General features: G+C 38.7%; 1 protein-coding gene across 2 annotated transcripts in view; it reads right to left on the bottom strand.

Moving 5' to 3' along the window:
* Positions 1 to 1973: 1973 nt before the first annotated feature.
* The window catches only part of LOC124711965, a 91463-nt gene continuing 76531 nt past the window's right edge, over positions 1974 to 16905 (bottom strand). For both annotated transcript variants that reach the window (XM_047242248.1, XM_047242247.1), the window contains 4 exons: positions 12009 to 12062; positions 7752 to 7805; positions 5626 to 5679; positions 1974 to 2470 (listed from right to left, as the gene is read on the bottom strand). In XM_047242248.1, coding sequence (XP_047098204.1) covers positions 2385 to 2470; positions 5626 to 5679; positions 7752 to 7805; positions 12009 to 12062 — 248 coding nt within the window. In that variant the 3' untranslated portion in view covers positions 1974 to 2384. The remainder of the gene's footprint in view (positions 2471 to 5625; positions 5680 to 7751; positions 7806 to 12008; positions 12063 to 16905) is intronic.

Raw genomic sequence — 16905 nt, 5'->3', positions numbered from 1 at the left:
ATGCATTGATGAGGCGTTGAACTGGAAAAAACACACTGAGGATCTGATGAAACGTTTGAGTTCAGCTACTTATGTTATTAGGATCATCGCAAATTTTGGCGATATACATCTGAGTAAATTAGCTTACCACGCCTATTTTCATTCTCTGCTTTCGTATGGCATCATACTCTGGGGCAACTCATCATTGAGTAAAAGAGTGTTCATTGCACAAAAGCGTGTATTCAGAATAATTGCTGGAGCTCATCCAAGATCATCCTGCAGACACTTATTTAAAGAGCTAGAGATCTTCACCGTAGCCTCACAATATATATATATATATATATATATATATATATATATATATATATATATATATATATATATATATATGTGTGTGTGTGTGTGTGTGTGTGTGTGTGTGTGTGTGTGTGTGTGTACTTATGAAATTTGTTATTAACAATCCGAACGAATTCAAAAGTAATAGCAGTGTACATGGCTACAACACTAGGAGAAAGGATGATCTTCACTACTCAAGGTTAAATCTAACTTTGGCTCAGTAGGGGGTACATTATGCTGCCACAAAAGTCTTTAGTCACTTACCTAATAGTATCAAAAGTCTGAGAGATGGCCATATAGCATTTAAAAGGAAATTAAAAGAATTTCTTAATGGCAACTCCCTTACTCTTTAGATGAATTTTTGGATATAGTAAGTGGGTAATTTCCCCCACCACCGCAAAAATTAAAAATCTTAAGTGTCATCAAATATTTTGTGTAGTGTAATATCTTGTATAGACAGCTTTTATTAACGTGACATGTTCCTCATCATTACGAAGAGTCGTATTCATGACCTATGGAACAAATACTAATCTAATCTAATCGAAACGCAGAGGAGAGGTACCATACTTGAATTCTGATATCAATTATATTATTATAAGGCTGAATATTAAAAGATGGAAGCTAGGAGACATCTCACTGGCTTTGTTCCAGACATGAAACGGAGCCTAGGGAATGAGACATCCAGATGCCTCAAAAGGCCTGGCACACTTCTTGGTGGATTATTGTACTTATCTCAGAGAGTGGCTGTTGAGAATAATAATCGCCCGAACATTGTGCCAGGAAATGTCAATAGTATGTCGATGCTACTTGTAGTGACCAGGAGCAACTGAATCGACATGGATGACTCAGTGTCAAGAAGATTCTGCGGTGCGAGAGAAACAAGTACAGCCTGGACAATACCACATCCACCAGCTCAAGAATTGCTTGGGTAGCGTGTTAAGTGATGAATCAACGCCAGAGCTCTGCAATACACGTGGTTTCGATGGAATGTGGAGACATAATGCAGTGAAGGCATCAACTCCAGTCCACTCTACTTCAGATGGTTGCGACAGGATGCGAAGAAGCAATGCTGTGAAAATTTCTAAGGTCATTTTCTGTGGCAGACGAATATGCCAACAGACCATGAAAAGCCACCATAACAACAACATCATGGTGGAAATGCAGACGTTGGCTGTGTCTCGCCACTGAGGGATCTAGAATAAGAGTGACATGGACCAGAATACTGTTGCACAGTTCAACAGCAATGACAATGCTGCCCCAAAGTAGGAAGACAATAGAACACAAGTTAACCACCTCAACGCCCTACATGGTGTCCAAAATACTGGCAGTATGTGGCATGGACAGGAAGGCAGTCAAGTATACTGTTGAATTAGCCAGAAAAGAAATCTGGTGTCATTACAGATATAAACTATTTCTATTTGTTACATCATATATTAGTGACTGATAAGTTTGATACGAGTTGTAGCACAATAATATTGGTAGATACATTTAGGTACAGTAGCAATTGCAGTTTTCGTTAAAAGTTGAAGAAGTTTTGGTCATGGGAAATAGAATTACATTAGCTTCAATAGAGCATTTTCTATTATTGGATGTCTATGTATAGGAAATAATAAGCGATGGTAAATAATTTAGCGTGAAAATATTCAGCCTTTGTTTAAAATACAAGTATCAGCATGCAGTGATATAAATAAATAGTACCTGTGTAAGATGTCCCATAATTAGGGTCTGCACAGTCAAAGTAGGAATGAAGAAGAACAGTAGGCTACTTACCCAGATTTTGCAACTCAGAATTAGCGAGTCTTTTTGAAATTTCGAATTTTAAAAGGGAAATGAGTCGTAGATTTGTGTTCCTTCAAATGACAATGTAAAGGATGAAATCGCTGTTACACCCTGATAGGTATTTGGTTCACATAATAAACTTCTGAGATTTGTTTCAGGTGTAGGAAACCTGTCCATTTTGTCATGGATGTAAAAAATACTCTTGGTTGCTATTGACAAGTACCAACATGCATGAAACACTGCTGTTGCACTGGTAATATTCTTGTTTCTAATTGAGTAGATGGAGTACATCAGAAAGCCAAATGATGTAATAAACACTTACCACCGTTAGTCGTGCCTCCCAGCTCCAAATAGTGTGCATTATTCCTCTGTATTCCTGAAAATGCGGGAAAACTATGGTTAGTGAGAGTCATTGCTTTGTGGCCTCTTATGAGCTGGATCAGCATGTCGCTAGTTACTAATCAGGCGGCGCTGGTTGCGACCGCAGTGCAATCTTCTCAAATTTCAAGAGAGTTGATTAAGTGATTGCAGATTTTCAGCCAGGCGGTAATCATAAGAAGCTGTGAAATCTCAGCTAGCATCTTCGTATGGATGTCAACAGAAATTTATCTACGAAGTGGAAAGATTTTAAAATTACCAGTTATGGGGTAAATGTTTCTGTGATTATGATGACTTATCTTTACCCAAGCATGAGTTATGATAGAACAATCAGAAAACATATTTTAGATCAAAAGTCTAGTTGTTATTGACTCAACATATTTCATTAGTATATACAAATTACATTCACATGTGATTAAGTCCAATGCATGCAATGAGATAGGAAATAAAGATGCGAAACCCAGAGGAGAGGTAACATATTTTAATTCTTGTATCAGTTACATTAGAATAAGACTGAATATTAAAAACTGGAAACTGGGATACATGTCAGTGTCTTTGTCACGAAAATAAAATGGAGCCTCAGAGTCCTTCATCCCAAAGCCTCAAGATTCCTGGCACACTTCTTGGTGGGTTATTGTAATTAGCTCAGAGATTGCTTATGTAGAATAATATTCACCAGAACATTGGTTCAGGAAATGTCAATAGAATCTCGATCTTACTTGTACCGATTGGCAGCAACTGAATCGGCATGGTAGACTCAATGTTAACTAGATATTGCAGTGCGAGACCAACAAGTAGAGCCTGGACAATATCAGATATGCTATTTCAAAAATTTCCTGGGTTGAGTGTTAAGTGATGAATCAACGCCAGAGGACTGTAATACAGATAGTTTCGACGGAATGTGAAGAGGAAATGCAGTGAAGGCTTCAACCTGCAATGACAAATCCCGTATGGACTTTACTATTAACCACAATGGCATGCTCTAAAAAGACCAACTAGAAATTGCAAATATTTTTAATGAATATTTTTCTTCAGTAAGAGACTCCATAAATGACAAATATAAAAACATGCACTACAGTTTTAAAGGTAATACATGTGACCATAGTATATATCTAGCCCCCACAAACTGTGCAGAAATAATGGGCATCATTAGCTCTCTGAAACCCTCTAATTCAGCTGGGCATGATGGCCTAAATACTAATGTTTTAAAAGCCTGTACCCAAGAAGTCTCTGTACCTCTGTCTGCAGCAGTCAACAATATAACAGAATCAGGCACCTTTCCAGACAGACTAAAAATAGCACAGGTAACACCCATTTTTAAGAAAGGTGACAACAACAAAATAGAAAACTACAGACCAGTCTCAATCCTTCCTGTCTTTTCCAAAATAGTTGAGAAAGTTATATACAACAGGATTATAAACTTTCTTAACAAACACAACCTGATGTTCGAAAATCAAAATGGATTCCTAAAAGGTAAATCAACTATCACTGCAGCTGCTCAACTAACTGAAGTGGTGTTAGGGGGTATCAAAAAGAAGGAACATGTGGCAGGTGTATACATAGACCTGGAAAAAGCCTTTGATTGTGTGAACATTGACATCCTATTAGACAATCTATGGAACATGGGCATTAGAGGCGCTGCTAATGACCTAATAAAGTGTTATATGAGCAATAGAAAAAGATTGTTCTACTTAAAACGGAAAGTGGTGTCTACAAATCAGAGATCACTTGCATAAAATATGGCGTGCCCCAGGGCTCGGTGTTGGGCCCCCTTCTGTTCTTGATGTATTTAAATGATATTAAATAGTGTACTATAAATTTCAAAATTGTTCTGTGTGCCAATGGCATGTCCATTATATGTAAAAAGGAATCATGTAATGAACTAGAGGCCGAGTGTAAGAATGTGACGAAAGAAATTGTTCAGTTTTTTAATGAAAGCCACTTAAATGTAAGCACCAGTAAAACATGTTTGATGGAGTTTAACAAAAGTAGTTTGAATAATGAACTTAAATTATAAGTGGGCAACGAATTGGTAAAGAAAGAGTCTAATGTAAAATTCCTTGGCTTAACAATCCAAAGCAACCTGAAATGGGACACACATATTGACTCAACAGCAACTAAGTTGTCAAAAAATATATTTGAAGTCAGTACTATTAGCAAGTTCTGTAGACGCACCGTAGTCCTAAATACTGCGTACCATGCTCTTTTCTCCTCTCACTTTAACTATGGTATTGAAATTTGGGGGGCAACAACCAAAGCTAATCTAGAAAAGCTTCTCATTCTTCAAAAAAGGGGTGTGAGAAAAATCTGTGGAGCAAAATATAGGGAATCTTGTTGCAACTTGTTTCCAAAAACAGAGGTGTTAACTGCTACACACATACATTCTAAAAGCCATATTGCTTTTGAAAAGACTGCACCCAAACACAGGTTTGCACCAGTACAATGCTAGAAATAAAGAAAGATTTTACATTGGCAGCCACAGAACAGCCCCTTACGAAAAGCAGCCTCAGTATGCAGGCATAAAATTAGCTAATACACTGCCTAGTGCAGTCATGGCTCTTCCTACAATTAAACTGGAACATCAGCTTAACAAATTTTTAGTAAAATACCATTTCTACACATTAGAAGAGTATCATACTTACATGAAGAACAACAAATGATTTATGAAATTATGTGAATAGAAATCAGTAAACATTTTATTGTAATTTTGTTGTAAATTAATGATGTATTCAGAAGAATGCGTCGTGTGTATTGTACAAATGACTTTAATCATTACTGTTTCTTTGTATGTGTGCAGTATACCATTCGATGTTGAATAAAACTATTATTATTATTATTATTAGCGACTCTTGTTGAAATTGCGAAATCTAAAAGGCAAACCAGTCATTGATTTGTGTTCCTTTAAGGGACAAAGTAAAGAATGGACTCGCTGTTGGACCCTTACAGATGTACATGGTGCACATAATATACTTCTGTGATTTGTTTCAGGTGTAGGAAACCTGTCCATTTTGTCATGGAATGTAGAGAATACTTGTGGTTGTTATTTACAAGTACGAATACGCATGAAACACTTCTGTTGTACTAGTAGTTGGTGCCATTCTAATTGAGTAGATGGAGTATATTCCTAAGCGAAATAATGTAATAATCACTTACCACCCATAGTCGTGCCTCCCAGGTCCAAATAATCTGCATTAATCCTCTGCATTCCTGAAAGTGTAGGAAAACTATGGTTAGTGAGATTCATTGCTTTGTGGCTTGTTACGTGCTGAAGTAGCATGTTCCCATTTGCTTATCATTTGGTGCTGGTTACGTCCTGAGTGGAATCATCTGAAATTTCTAGAAAGTTGAGTAAGTGATTGCTGATTTTCAGCCAGGTGGTAAACACGAGAAGCTGCGAAATCCCAGCTATCGTCTATGTATGGATGTCTACAGAAATTTATTCAAGTAGAGGCAATATGTTAAAATTAAAAAGTTTAGTATAAGGGTTTCTATGGTTTTCAAGACATATCTTTCTCCTTCCATGAGTTTTGATAGGTGAATCAGAAAACTTATTTTAGATCAAAAGTCTAATAGATATTGACTGAACATATTTCATTAGTATACACAAAGTACATCCACATATGAATTAATCTAGTGTATGCAATAAGCCAGGAATAAAGATACGAAACGCAGAGGAGAGGCACCATATTTGAATTCTTGTATCAATTATATTAGGATAAGATCGAATATTGATAGTTGGAAACTGGGAGACATATCAGTGGGTTTGTGCCAAAAATGAAAATGAAACAGAGCCTCAGAATAAGGCATCTGGATGGGGCACGAGGCGTAGCACACTTCTTGGTGGGTTATTGTACTTAGCTCACAGAGCGCCTATGGAAAATAATATTCGCCAGAACATTGTCCAGGAAACCTCAATAGTACGTCGATGCTACTTGTACAGATCAGCAGCATCTGAATCGACACGGAAGACTCAATGTCAAGCAGATATTGCGTTGCGAGACCAACAAGTAGAGTCCAGAGAATATCATAGGCCATTTCAAGAATTACTTGGATTGGGTGCTAAATGAAGATTCAACGCCAGAGCACTGTAATACAGGTGGTTTCAACGAAATGTGAAGAGGTAATGCAGTGAAGGCTTCAACTCCAGACCACTCTACTTCAGATGGTTGTGATGCGATACAAAGAAGCAGTGCTGTGAAAATATGACAGGTCATCTTCTGTGGCAGACATGAAGGCCAACAGACCGCGAAAACCTACCATTACAACAGCATCACGGTGGAAATGCAGATGCTGGCTGTGTTTCGCCAGTGAACTGTCTAGAATAAGAGTGACATGCACCAGAATATTGTTGCACACTTCATCGGCAATGACAATGCTACCTCAATGTAGGAAGTGATCCCTTGCAAGCAGGAAGCGCACAGAGCACAGAACACAAGTTAACCACCTCAAAGCCTTCAACAGTGACTAAGATATTGGTAGTGTGTGACTAGGACGGTGGGGAGGGGGGGGGGGATGGACGATCAAGTATCGAGGATATTGTTGAAATAGCCACATAAGAAATCTGGTGTCTTTACATATATAAACTATTTCCATTTGTTACATCGTATAATAGTGTCATATAAGTTTGAAACAAGTTGTAGCACAATAGTATTGGTGGATACACTTAGGTACAGTAGCAATTGAAGTTTTCGTTAAAAGTTGTAGACGTTGTGGTGATGGGAAATAGAATTGCATTAGCTTCAGTAGTACATTTCGTATGACTGGATGTCGATGTATACGAAAAACAAGTTGACAGTTAATATTTTAGAGCGAAAATAATAAGCCTGTGTTTAAAATACAAGTACCAGGCTGCAATGTAATGAATAAATACTACCTGTGTAAGATGTCTCATACTTAGGGTCGATGGAATCAAAGTGGGTTTGAGGAAGGACAGCAAGCTAGCTTCCCAGTTTCTGCATATCAGACTTAGCGACTCTTGTTGGAATTTCGAATTATAAAATGCGAACCACTCGTTGATTTGTGTTCCTTTAAGGGACAAAGTAAAGGATGGACTAGCCGTTGCACTCTCACAGATTTAGGTGGTGCACATAATCAACTTCCGTGAATTGTTTCAGGTGTAGGAAACCTGTCCATTTTGTCATGGAATGTAGAGAATATTCGTGGTTGCTATTACCAAGTACGAATACGCATGAAACACTACTGTTGTACTAGTAGTTGGTGCCTTTCTAATTGAGTAGATTGAGTATATTCCTAAGCGAAATAATGTAATAATCACTTACCACCCATAGTCGTGCCTCTCAGGTCCAAATAATCTGCATTAAGCCACTGCATTCCTGAAAGTGTAGGAAAACTATGGTTAGTGAGATTCATTGCTTTGTGGCTTGTTACGTGCTGAAGTAGCATGTTCCCATTTGCTTATCATTTGGTGCTGGTTACGTCCTGAGTGGAATCATCTGAAATTTCTAGAAAGTTGATTAAGTGATTGCTGATTTTCAGCCAGGTGGTAAACACGAGAAGCTGCGAAATCCCAGCTAGCGTCTACGTATCGATGTCTACAGAAATTTATTGAAGTAGAGGCAAGATATTAAAATTACAAAGTTTAGTATAAGTGTTTCTGTGGTATCAAGACATATCTTTCTCCGTACATGATTTTTGATAGGTGAATCAGAAAACTAATTTTAGATCAAAAGTCTGACAGATATTGACTGAACATATTTCATTAGTATACACAAAATACATCCACATATGATTTAATCTAGTGCATGCAATAAGTTAGGAAATAAAGATACGAAACGCAGAGGAGAGGAACCATATTTGAATTCTTGTGTCATTCATATTAGGATAAGAGTGAATACTAAAACTGAAAACTGGGACACGTGTCAGTGACATTGTTCCAATAGTAAAATGGAGCCTCGGAATGAGTAATCCGAAAGCCTCATGAGGGAATCCTAGCACACTTCTTGGTGGGTTATTGTACTTAGCTCAGAGAGCGCCTATGGAAAATAATATTCGCCAGAACATTGTCCAGGTAACCTCAATAGTACGTCGATGCTACTTGTACAGATCGGCAGCATCTGAATCGACATGTAAAACTCAATGTCAAGCAGACATTGCGTTGCGAGACCAACAAGTAGAGTCCAGAGAATATCACATAGGCCATTTCAAGAATTACTTGGATTGGGTGCTAAATGATGATTCAACGCCAGAGCACTGTAATACAGGTGGTTTCGACGGAATGTGAAGAGGTAATGCAGTGAAGGCTTCAACTCCAGACCACTCTACTTCAGATGGTTGTGACGCGATACAAAGAAGCAGTGCTGTGAAATTATTAGAGGTCATCTTCTGTGGCAGACGAGCATGCCAACAGTCCATGAAAACCAATCATTGCAATAGCATCACGGTGGAAATGTAGATGCTGGCTGTGTTTCGCCACCGAACTGTCTAGAATAAGAGTGATACGGACCGGAATACTGTTGCGCACTTCACCGGTAATGACAATGCTACCTCAAAGTAGGAAGTGATCCCTTGCAAGCAGGAAGCTCACAGAGAACAGAACAGAATTTAACCACCTCAAAGAACTCCACAGTGTCCAAGATACTGGTAGTGTGTGGCTATGAACAGGGGAGGGGGGAGGGGAAGGGGGGGGAATGCTATCCAGTATTGGGTGTATTGTTGAATTAACCAAAACAGAAATCCGGTATCTATACCTATTTAATTTATTTTCAATTTGTTACGTCTTGTAATAGTGTCAGATAAGTTTGAAACAAGTTGTAGCACAATAGCATTGGTGGATACACTTAGATACAGTAGCAATTGAAGTTTTCGTTAAAAGTTGTAGAAGTTGTGGTGATGGAAAATACAATTGCATTAGCTTCAGTAGTATATTTTGTATGACTGGATGTCGATGTATACGAAAAACAAGTTGACAGTTAATATTTTAGAGTAAAAATATTAGGCCTGTGTTTAAAATACAAGTACCAAGCTGCAGTGTAATAAATAACTACTACCTGTGTAAGATGTCCCATACTTATAGTTGGGGGAATCAGAGTGGGAATGAAGAAGATGAGTAGGCTAGTTCCCCAGTTTCTGTATCAGAATTCGCGACTCTTGTTGTAATTTCGAATTATAAAAGACAAACCAGTCATTGATTTGTGTTCTATTAACGGACAAAGTAAGGGACGGAATCGCCGTTGCACCCTTACAGATGTACATGGTGCACATGATCAACTTCCGTGAATTGTTTCAGGTGTAGGAAACCTGTCCATTTTGTCATGGCATGTAGAGAATACTCATGGTTGTTATTTACAAGTACAAATACGCATGAAACACTTCTGTTGTACTAGTAGTTGGTGCCATTCTAATTGAGTAGATGGAGTATATTCCTAAGCGATATAATGTAATAAACCCTTACCACCCATAGTCGTGCCTCCCAGGTCCAAATAATCTGCATTGAAATTCCGTATTCCTGAAAGTGTGGGAAAACTATGGTTAGTGGGATTCATTGCTTTGTGGCTTGTTACGTGCTGAAGTAGCATGTCCCCATTTACTTATCATTTGGTGCTGGTTACGTCCTGAGTGATATCATCTGAAGTTTCTAGAGAGTTGATTAAGTTATTGTTGATTTTCAGCCAGGTGGTAAACACGAGAAGCTGCGAAATCCCAGCTAGCATCTACGTATGGATGTCTACAGAAATTTATTCAAGTAGAGGCAATGTGTTAAAATTAAAAAAGTTTAGTATAAGGGTTTCTGTGGTTTTCAAGACATATCTTTCTCCTTCCATGAGTTTTGATAGATGAATCAGAAAACTTATTTTAGATCAAAAGTCTGATAGATATTGACTGAACATATTTCATTAGTAAACACAAAGTACATCCACATATGAATTAATTTAGTGTATGCAATAAGTTAGGAATAAAGATACGAAAAGCAGAGGAGAGGCACCATATTTGAATTCTTGTATCAATTATATTAGGATAAGATTGAATATTAATAGTTGGAAACTGGGAGACATATCTGTGGGTCTGTGCCAAAAATAAAAATGAAACAGAGCCTCAGAATAAGGCATCTGGATGGGGCAAGAGGTGTAGCACACTTCTTGGTGGGTTATTGTACTTAGCTCACAGAGCGCCTATGGAAAATAACATTCCCCAGAACATTGTCCAGGAAACCTCAATAGTACGTCGATGCTACTTGTACAGATCCGGAGCATCTGAATCGACACGGAAGACTCAATGTCAAGCAGATCTTACGTTGCGAGACCTACAAGTTGAGTCCGGAGAATATCAAATACGCCATTTCAAGAATTGCTTGGATTGGGTGCTAAATGATGAATCAACGCCAGAGCAATATAATACAGGTGGTTTCGACTGAATGTGAAGAGGTAATGCAGTGAAGGCTTCAACTCCAGACCACTCTACTTCAGATAGTTGTGATGCGACACAAAGAAGCAGTGCTGTCAAAAAATCACAGGTCATCTTCTATGGGAGACGAGAATACCAACAGACCGCAAAAACCTACCATTACAACAGCATCATGATGGAAATGCAGATGCTGGCTGTGTTTCGCCACCGAACTGTCTAGAATAAGAGTGACATGCATAAGAATATTGTTGCACACTTCATCGGCAATGACAATGCTACCTAAATGAAGGAAGTGATCCCTTGCAATCAGGAAGCTCACAGAGAACACAACACAAGTTAACCATCTCAAAGCCCTCCACAGTGTGCAAGATACTGGTAGTGTGTGGGTATGAACAGGGAAGGGGGGGGGGGGGCTAGCCAGTATGGAGTATATTGTTGAATTAACCAAAACAGAAATCTGGTATCTTTACGAATATAAATTATTTTACTTTTGTTACGCCGTATAATAGTGTCAGATAAGTTTGAAACAAGATGTAGCACAATAGTATTGGTGGTTACACTTAGGTACAGTAGCAATTGAAGTTTTCGTAAAAAGTTGTAGAAGTTGCGGTGATGCAAAATACAATTGCATTACCTTCATTAGTACATTTTGTATGACTGGATGTCGATGTATACGAAAAACAAGTTGACAGTTAATATTTTAGAGGAAAATATTAAGCCTGTGTTTAAAATACAAGTATCAGGTTGCAATGTAGTAAATAAGTACTACCTGTGTAAGATGTCCCATACTTAGGGTCGGGAGAATCAAGGTGGGAATGAAGAATAACACTAGGCTAGTTCCCCAGTTTCTGCATATCAGACTTAGCGACTCTTGTTGGAATTTCGAATTATAAATGGCAAACCAGTCATTGATTTGTGTTGCTTTAAGGGAAAAAGTAAAGGATGGACTCGCCGTTGGACCCTTACAGATGTACGTGGTGCACATAATATACTTCTGTCATTTGTTTCAGGTGTAGGAAACCTGTCCATTTTGTCATGGAATGTAGAGAATACTTGTGGTTGTTATTTACAAGTACAAATACGCATGAAACACTGCTGTTGTACTAGTAGTTGGTGCCTTTGTAATTGAGGAGATTGAGTATATTCCTAAGCGAAATAATGTAATAATCACTTACCACCCATAGTCGTGCCTCTCAGGTCCAAATAATCTGCATTAATCCTCTGCATTCCTGAAAGTGTAGGAAAACTATGGTTAGTGAGATTCATTGCTTTGTGGCTTGTTACGTGCTGAAGTAGCAATTTAAATTCTTTCGTTCTAGCACAAAAGGTGAAGATTGTGCCATAATAAATAATAGTATGAAACTTCCTGGCAGATTAAAACTGTGTGCCCGACCGAGACTCGAACTACGGACCTTTGCCTTTTGCGGGCGAGTGGTCTACCAGCTGAGCTACCGAAGCACAACTCACGCCCGGTACTCACAGCTTTACTTCTGCCAGTATCTTGCCTCCTACCGAGTCTCGGTCGGGCACACAGTTTTAATCTGCCAGGAAGTTTCATATCAGCGCACACTCCGCTGCAGAGTGAAAATCTCATTCTGGAAATAATAGTATACTCAATGATGTGCCAGGTAATGCAAAGATTTACGACAGTTACGATTTGTGATAGTGAATATGAAATCAGTAATTACCATCCGGTTAAGTTTTTAAAATTTCTGGCTGCTGGTGGTTTACCATCAGACAAATTACAATTAAAAATGAACTGTATTTTTATCCTCTTTAGAAATTAAATATAAAAAGTAATTAATGGAATGTTAATGTGTGTCAAATATTTATATAATAATGCTTTCATTGTCATGTATTAATAGGAATAATAAAAATAAGCGAATTCTGATTCTGCACATACATGTGACTTACCGGGGTACTATTTGACCTTTCCACTTTCAAAGAACACGATTTCCTGTTATTCCTGCCTTTGCTAATAACGTTAATAAGTGACAAGGATAATCATACAAGAAAAACGGGGTTTTGATAAGACAACCAGTTTTTATGCATGGTCATGTTACAACAACTGGAGGACTATCTTTTGATGGTTTAAAATTTTATATTTTTGAACATAGCAAGCAAGGATATTTAGCTATTGATGCAAGAGTATTTACTAAAAATATTGTTTATACTGAGGTTTTGCATTGTTAAATTATAGAATGAAGCAATTATTTCCCTCATTTGTGTCTTTCATTCTCTCATGCTTCCTCTTCAGCCTTTCTTACTCCTTTCCACACAGCACTCAGGTAAGACCTAAAAATCTGCATAGTGTTCAGGTAAGAACAAACAATCTGAATATGAATAAATTCCAGTTACTTATATTGAAACAAATTCTGTTTCGCTACTTTATAAACACAACTGATCGATTTTCGACTACAGATCATACTAGTCGAATTTAATTGAAGAATGGAGACAATTTAAAAATGCACCGAATGAAGGAGGCGAAAGGGAATACAGACTCCTAAAAGATAAGATATATCGATATTGCAAAATGGCTGAGTAGGAATTACTGAAGGACGCATAAAGGCTCTCAAACCATGAAAAACTAAAGAAAGATTGATGCTGTCTACAGAAAAATTAAAGAGATGTCTGGAGATAAAATGAAGAATTGTTTGAATATCAAGAGCTCATACAGCAACCAGGAAAATAATTGAGGATAATATTATAGAAAGAGAATCCTGGTGAAGTTGAGATCAGTCGGCTGCTGTGGCCGAGCGGTTCTAGGCGCTTCAGTCCAGAACCGCGCTGCTGCTATGGTCGCAGGATCGAATCCTGCCTTGTGCATGGATGTATGTGATGTCCTTAAGTAAGTTAGGTTTAAGTAGTTCTAAGTTTAGGGGACTGATGACCTCAAATTTTAAGTCCCATATTGCTTAGAGCCATTTGAACCATTGTGAAGTTGAGATGGAAGCTACAAGAAGAGGAATTGCCAGTTGGCATCTGTCTCAGGTTCTTTGGCCGACATTGGTTAGATAATTTTGCTTAAGATTCACCAGAATGAGTGACTAGCGAAATGTCAGACAAATTTTGAAAGAAACGTCAGATGAAGAACCTGAGACAGAAGCCGACAGACAAAAGCCTTACGGTTTTCCACTAAAAGACGAATTTGACAGAGCACAGGAATACCTAATTGGAAACAAAATCACTGGACTAGACGGCATTTCTGTAGAATCACTGAGTTCCTTGAGAGACCCCTTCATGATAAAATTATTCCATCTGGTGTGCAAGATATGTGATGCATGTGACTCCAAGAAGAATGTAATAATTACAGATAAGGCAGGTACTTGTGAATACTACCGAAATATCAGTTTAACTAAACATGGTTGCAAAATATTGACATGAATTACACACGTCAAAAAATGCTTTGCATTACTTCGGTTCCGAGAGTTCTGGAACCTGTACAGAAAACTTGAATAGAGATCAACATAAACATTATTTCCGCTCTTTTTATTACTCATGAAAAACACACTTTGCATGTTGTACCACCATGCAGAGAGACCTTCAGAGGTGATGTTCCAGACTGTTGCACACACTGGTACCTCTAATACCCAGTAGCACGTCCTCTTGCATTGATTCATGCCTGAATTCGTCGTGGCATACTATCCACAAGTTCATCAAGGCACTGTCTGTCCAGATTGCCCCACTCTTCAACGGCGATTCAGCGTACATCCCTAAGAGTGGTTGGTGGGTCACGTCGTCCATAAACACCCCTTTTCAATTTATCCCAGGCACGTTCGAAGGGTTCATGTGTGGAGAACATGATGGTCACTCTATCCAAGCGATGTCGTTATCCTGAAGGAAGTCATTCACAAGTTGTGCATGATGGGGACGCGAATTATCGTCCATGAAGACGAATGCCTCGCCAGTATGCTGCCGATATGGTTGTACTATAGGTCGGAGGATGGCATTCACGCATTGTACAGCCGTTACTGTGCCTTCCATGACCACCAGCGGCGTACGTCGGCCCAACACAATGCCACGCCAAAACATCACGGAAACTCCACCATACTGCACTCACTGGACAGTGTGTCTAAGGCGTTCAGCTTGACCGGGTTGCCTCGAAAAACGTCTCCAATGTTTGTCTGGTTGAAGGCATACATGACAGTCATCGGTGAAGAGAACGTGATGCCAATGCTAAGCAGTCCATTTGGCATGTTGTTGGGCCCATCTGTACCACGCTACATGGTGTCATGGTTGCAAAGATGGACATTGGGAGAGAAGCTGCCCATCATGCAGCATATTGCCCACAGTTTGAGTCATAACACGGCGTTCTGTGGCTATACGAAAAGCATCATTCAACATAGTGGCGCTGCTCTCAGGTTCCTCCAAGCCATAATCCGTAGGCAACGGTCATCCACTGCAGTAGCAGCCCTTGGGCGGCCTGAGCGCGGCATGTCATCGACAGTTCCTGTCTCTCTGTATCTCCTCCATGTCCGAACAACATCGCTTTGGTTCACTCCGAGACGTCTGGACACTTCCATTGTTGAGAGCCCTTCCTGGCACAAAGTAACAAGGCGGACGCGATCGAACCGCAGTATTGACCGTCTAGGCATGGTTGAAATACAGACAACACTAGCCATGTACCTCCTTCCTGCTGGAATGACTGAAACCGATCTGCTTTCGGGCCCCCTCCGTCTAACAGACGCTGCTCATGAGTGGTTGTTTGCATCTTTGGGCAGATTTACTGACATCTCTGAACAGTCATTGGGACTTAGTTTGTGATACAGTACCTACAGTCAATGTCTATCTTCAGGAATTCTGGTTACAGTGGTGATGCAAAACTCTTTTTGATGTGTGTACTTACAGGCGAATCGAAAAAAATGGTAGAAGTCGACTTCAGGGAAGATGAGGATGGGTTGAGGAGAAATGTAGGAACATGTGAGGCAGTACTGACCCTTCGGCTTACTTAAATGATAGAATGAAAAAAGGCAAACCTACGTTTACAGTGTATGCAACTTTAGAGCAACTTTTGACAATATTGACTGATCAACACTCTTTGAAATTTTGAAGGCAGAAGGGAGAGAAAGGCTATATAAAACTTATAGAGAAACGAGATTGCAATTGTAATGGTCGAAGAAGATACAAGAGAAGCCATAGTTAAGAATGGAGAGGGACAGGGTTGTTGCTACCCCCTCTGCTATATAATCTGTAGAATGAGTAAGCATGAAGGAACCAAGCAGAAATTTGGACAGGGAATTAAAATTGTGGGAGAAGGAAAAATAACTTTGAGGTTTTCCAGATGCATTGTAATTCTGTAATTGACAGCAAAGGACTTGGAAGAGCAATTGAATGAAATGGACACTGTCTTGAATAGAGGATTTAAGATGAACATCAAGAAAAGCAAAAAAAAAGGTAGCAGAATTAAATCAGGCGATACTGATTTATTTACTTTATGTACTTATTTTCGTGTTGCACAGATCTGTGATGTGATTCTATCGCTAAGATGTGGAACATGTCAGATTATTGTTGTAATAACCATATACTGCTTTCTGTACCATGCTCAGAGTTTTGATAACTTTGTGAATATCATGTTTACTTCTTGTATCATGATCATGATATTCACTGTTTGTTTTGTAAATTGTATGATTATTGTTTATAGAGCACATTAGTGGAAAAATGTACTGAGGTGACATGGTGAGGCTCCCAAGCTGCTTGAATAAGTTTCTGCAAGAACATCTGGAGTGCACTATAGCCATAATTCTGATGACTCTTTTCTGTGCAATAAAGACTTCATTTGCTCATGACTGGTTACCCCATAATATGATGTCATATGTCATAATTGAATGGGAATTGCTATGTATGAGGATTTAATGTTTCCAAGTCACAAACAGATCAAAATGAGCGAATTGCAAATGCTGCTGATTTCAGTTTTTTACATAGGTTGTTGATATGAACTGACCAGTTTATATCGTTGTTTATGTGTAATCCCATGAATCTGGAAGAGTCAGCTCTCAATATTTCTATGTCTCCACATTTTATTTCAATATTTTCCTGCTTTTTGGTTTGTTGTTTCAAAACGAATGAATGAAG

Source organism: Schistocerca piceifrons, chromosome 8, assembly GCF_021461385.2.
Source record: "Schistocerca piceifrons isolate TAMUIC-IGC-003096 chromosome 8, iqSchPice1.1, whole genome shotgun sequence".
Classification (NCBI taxonomy): Eukaryota; Metazoa; Arthropoda; class Insecta; order Orthoptera; family Acrididae; genus Schistocerca; species Schistocerca piceifrons.
This window is presented reverse-complemented; position numbering and strand designations above follow the sequence as displayed.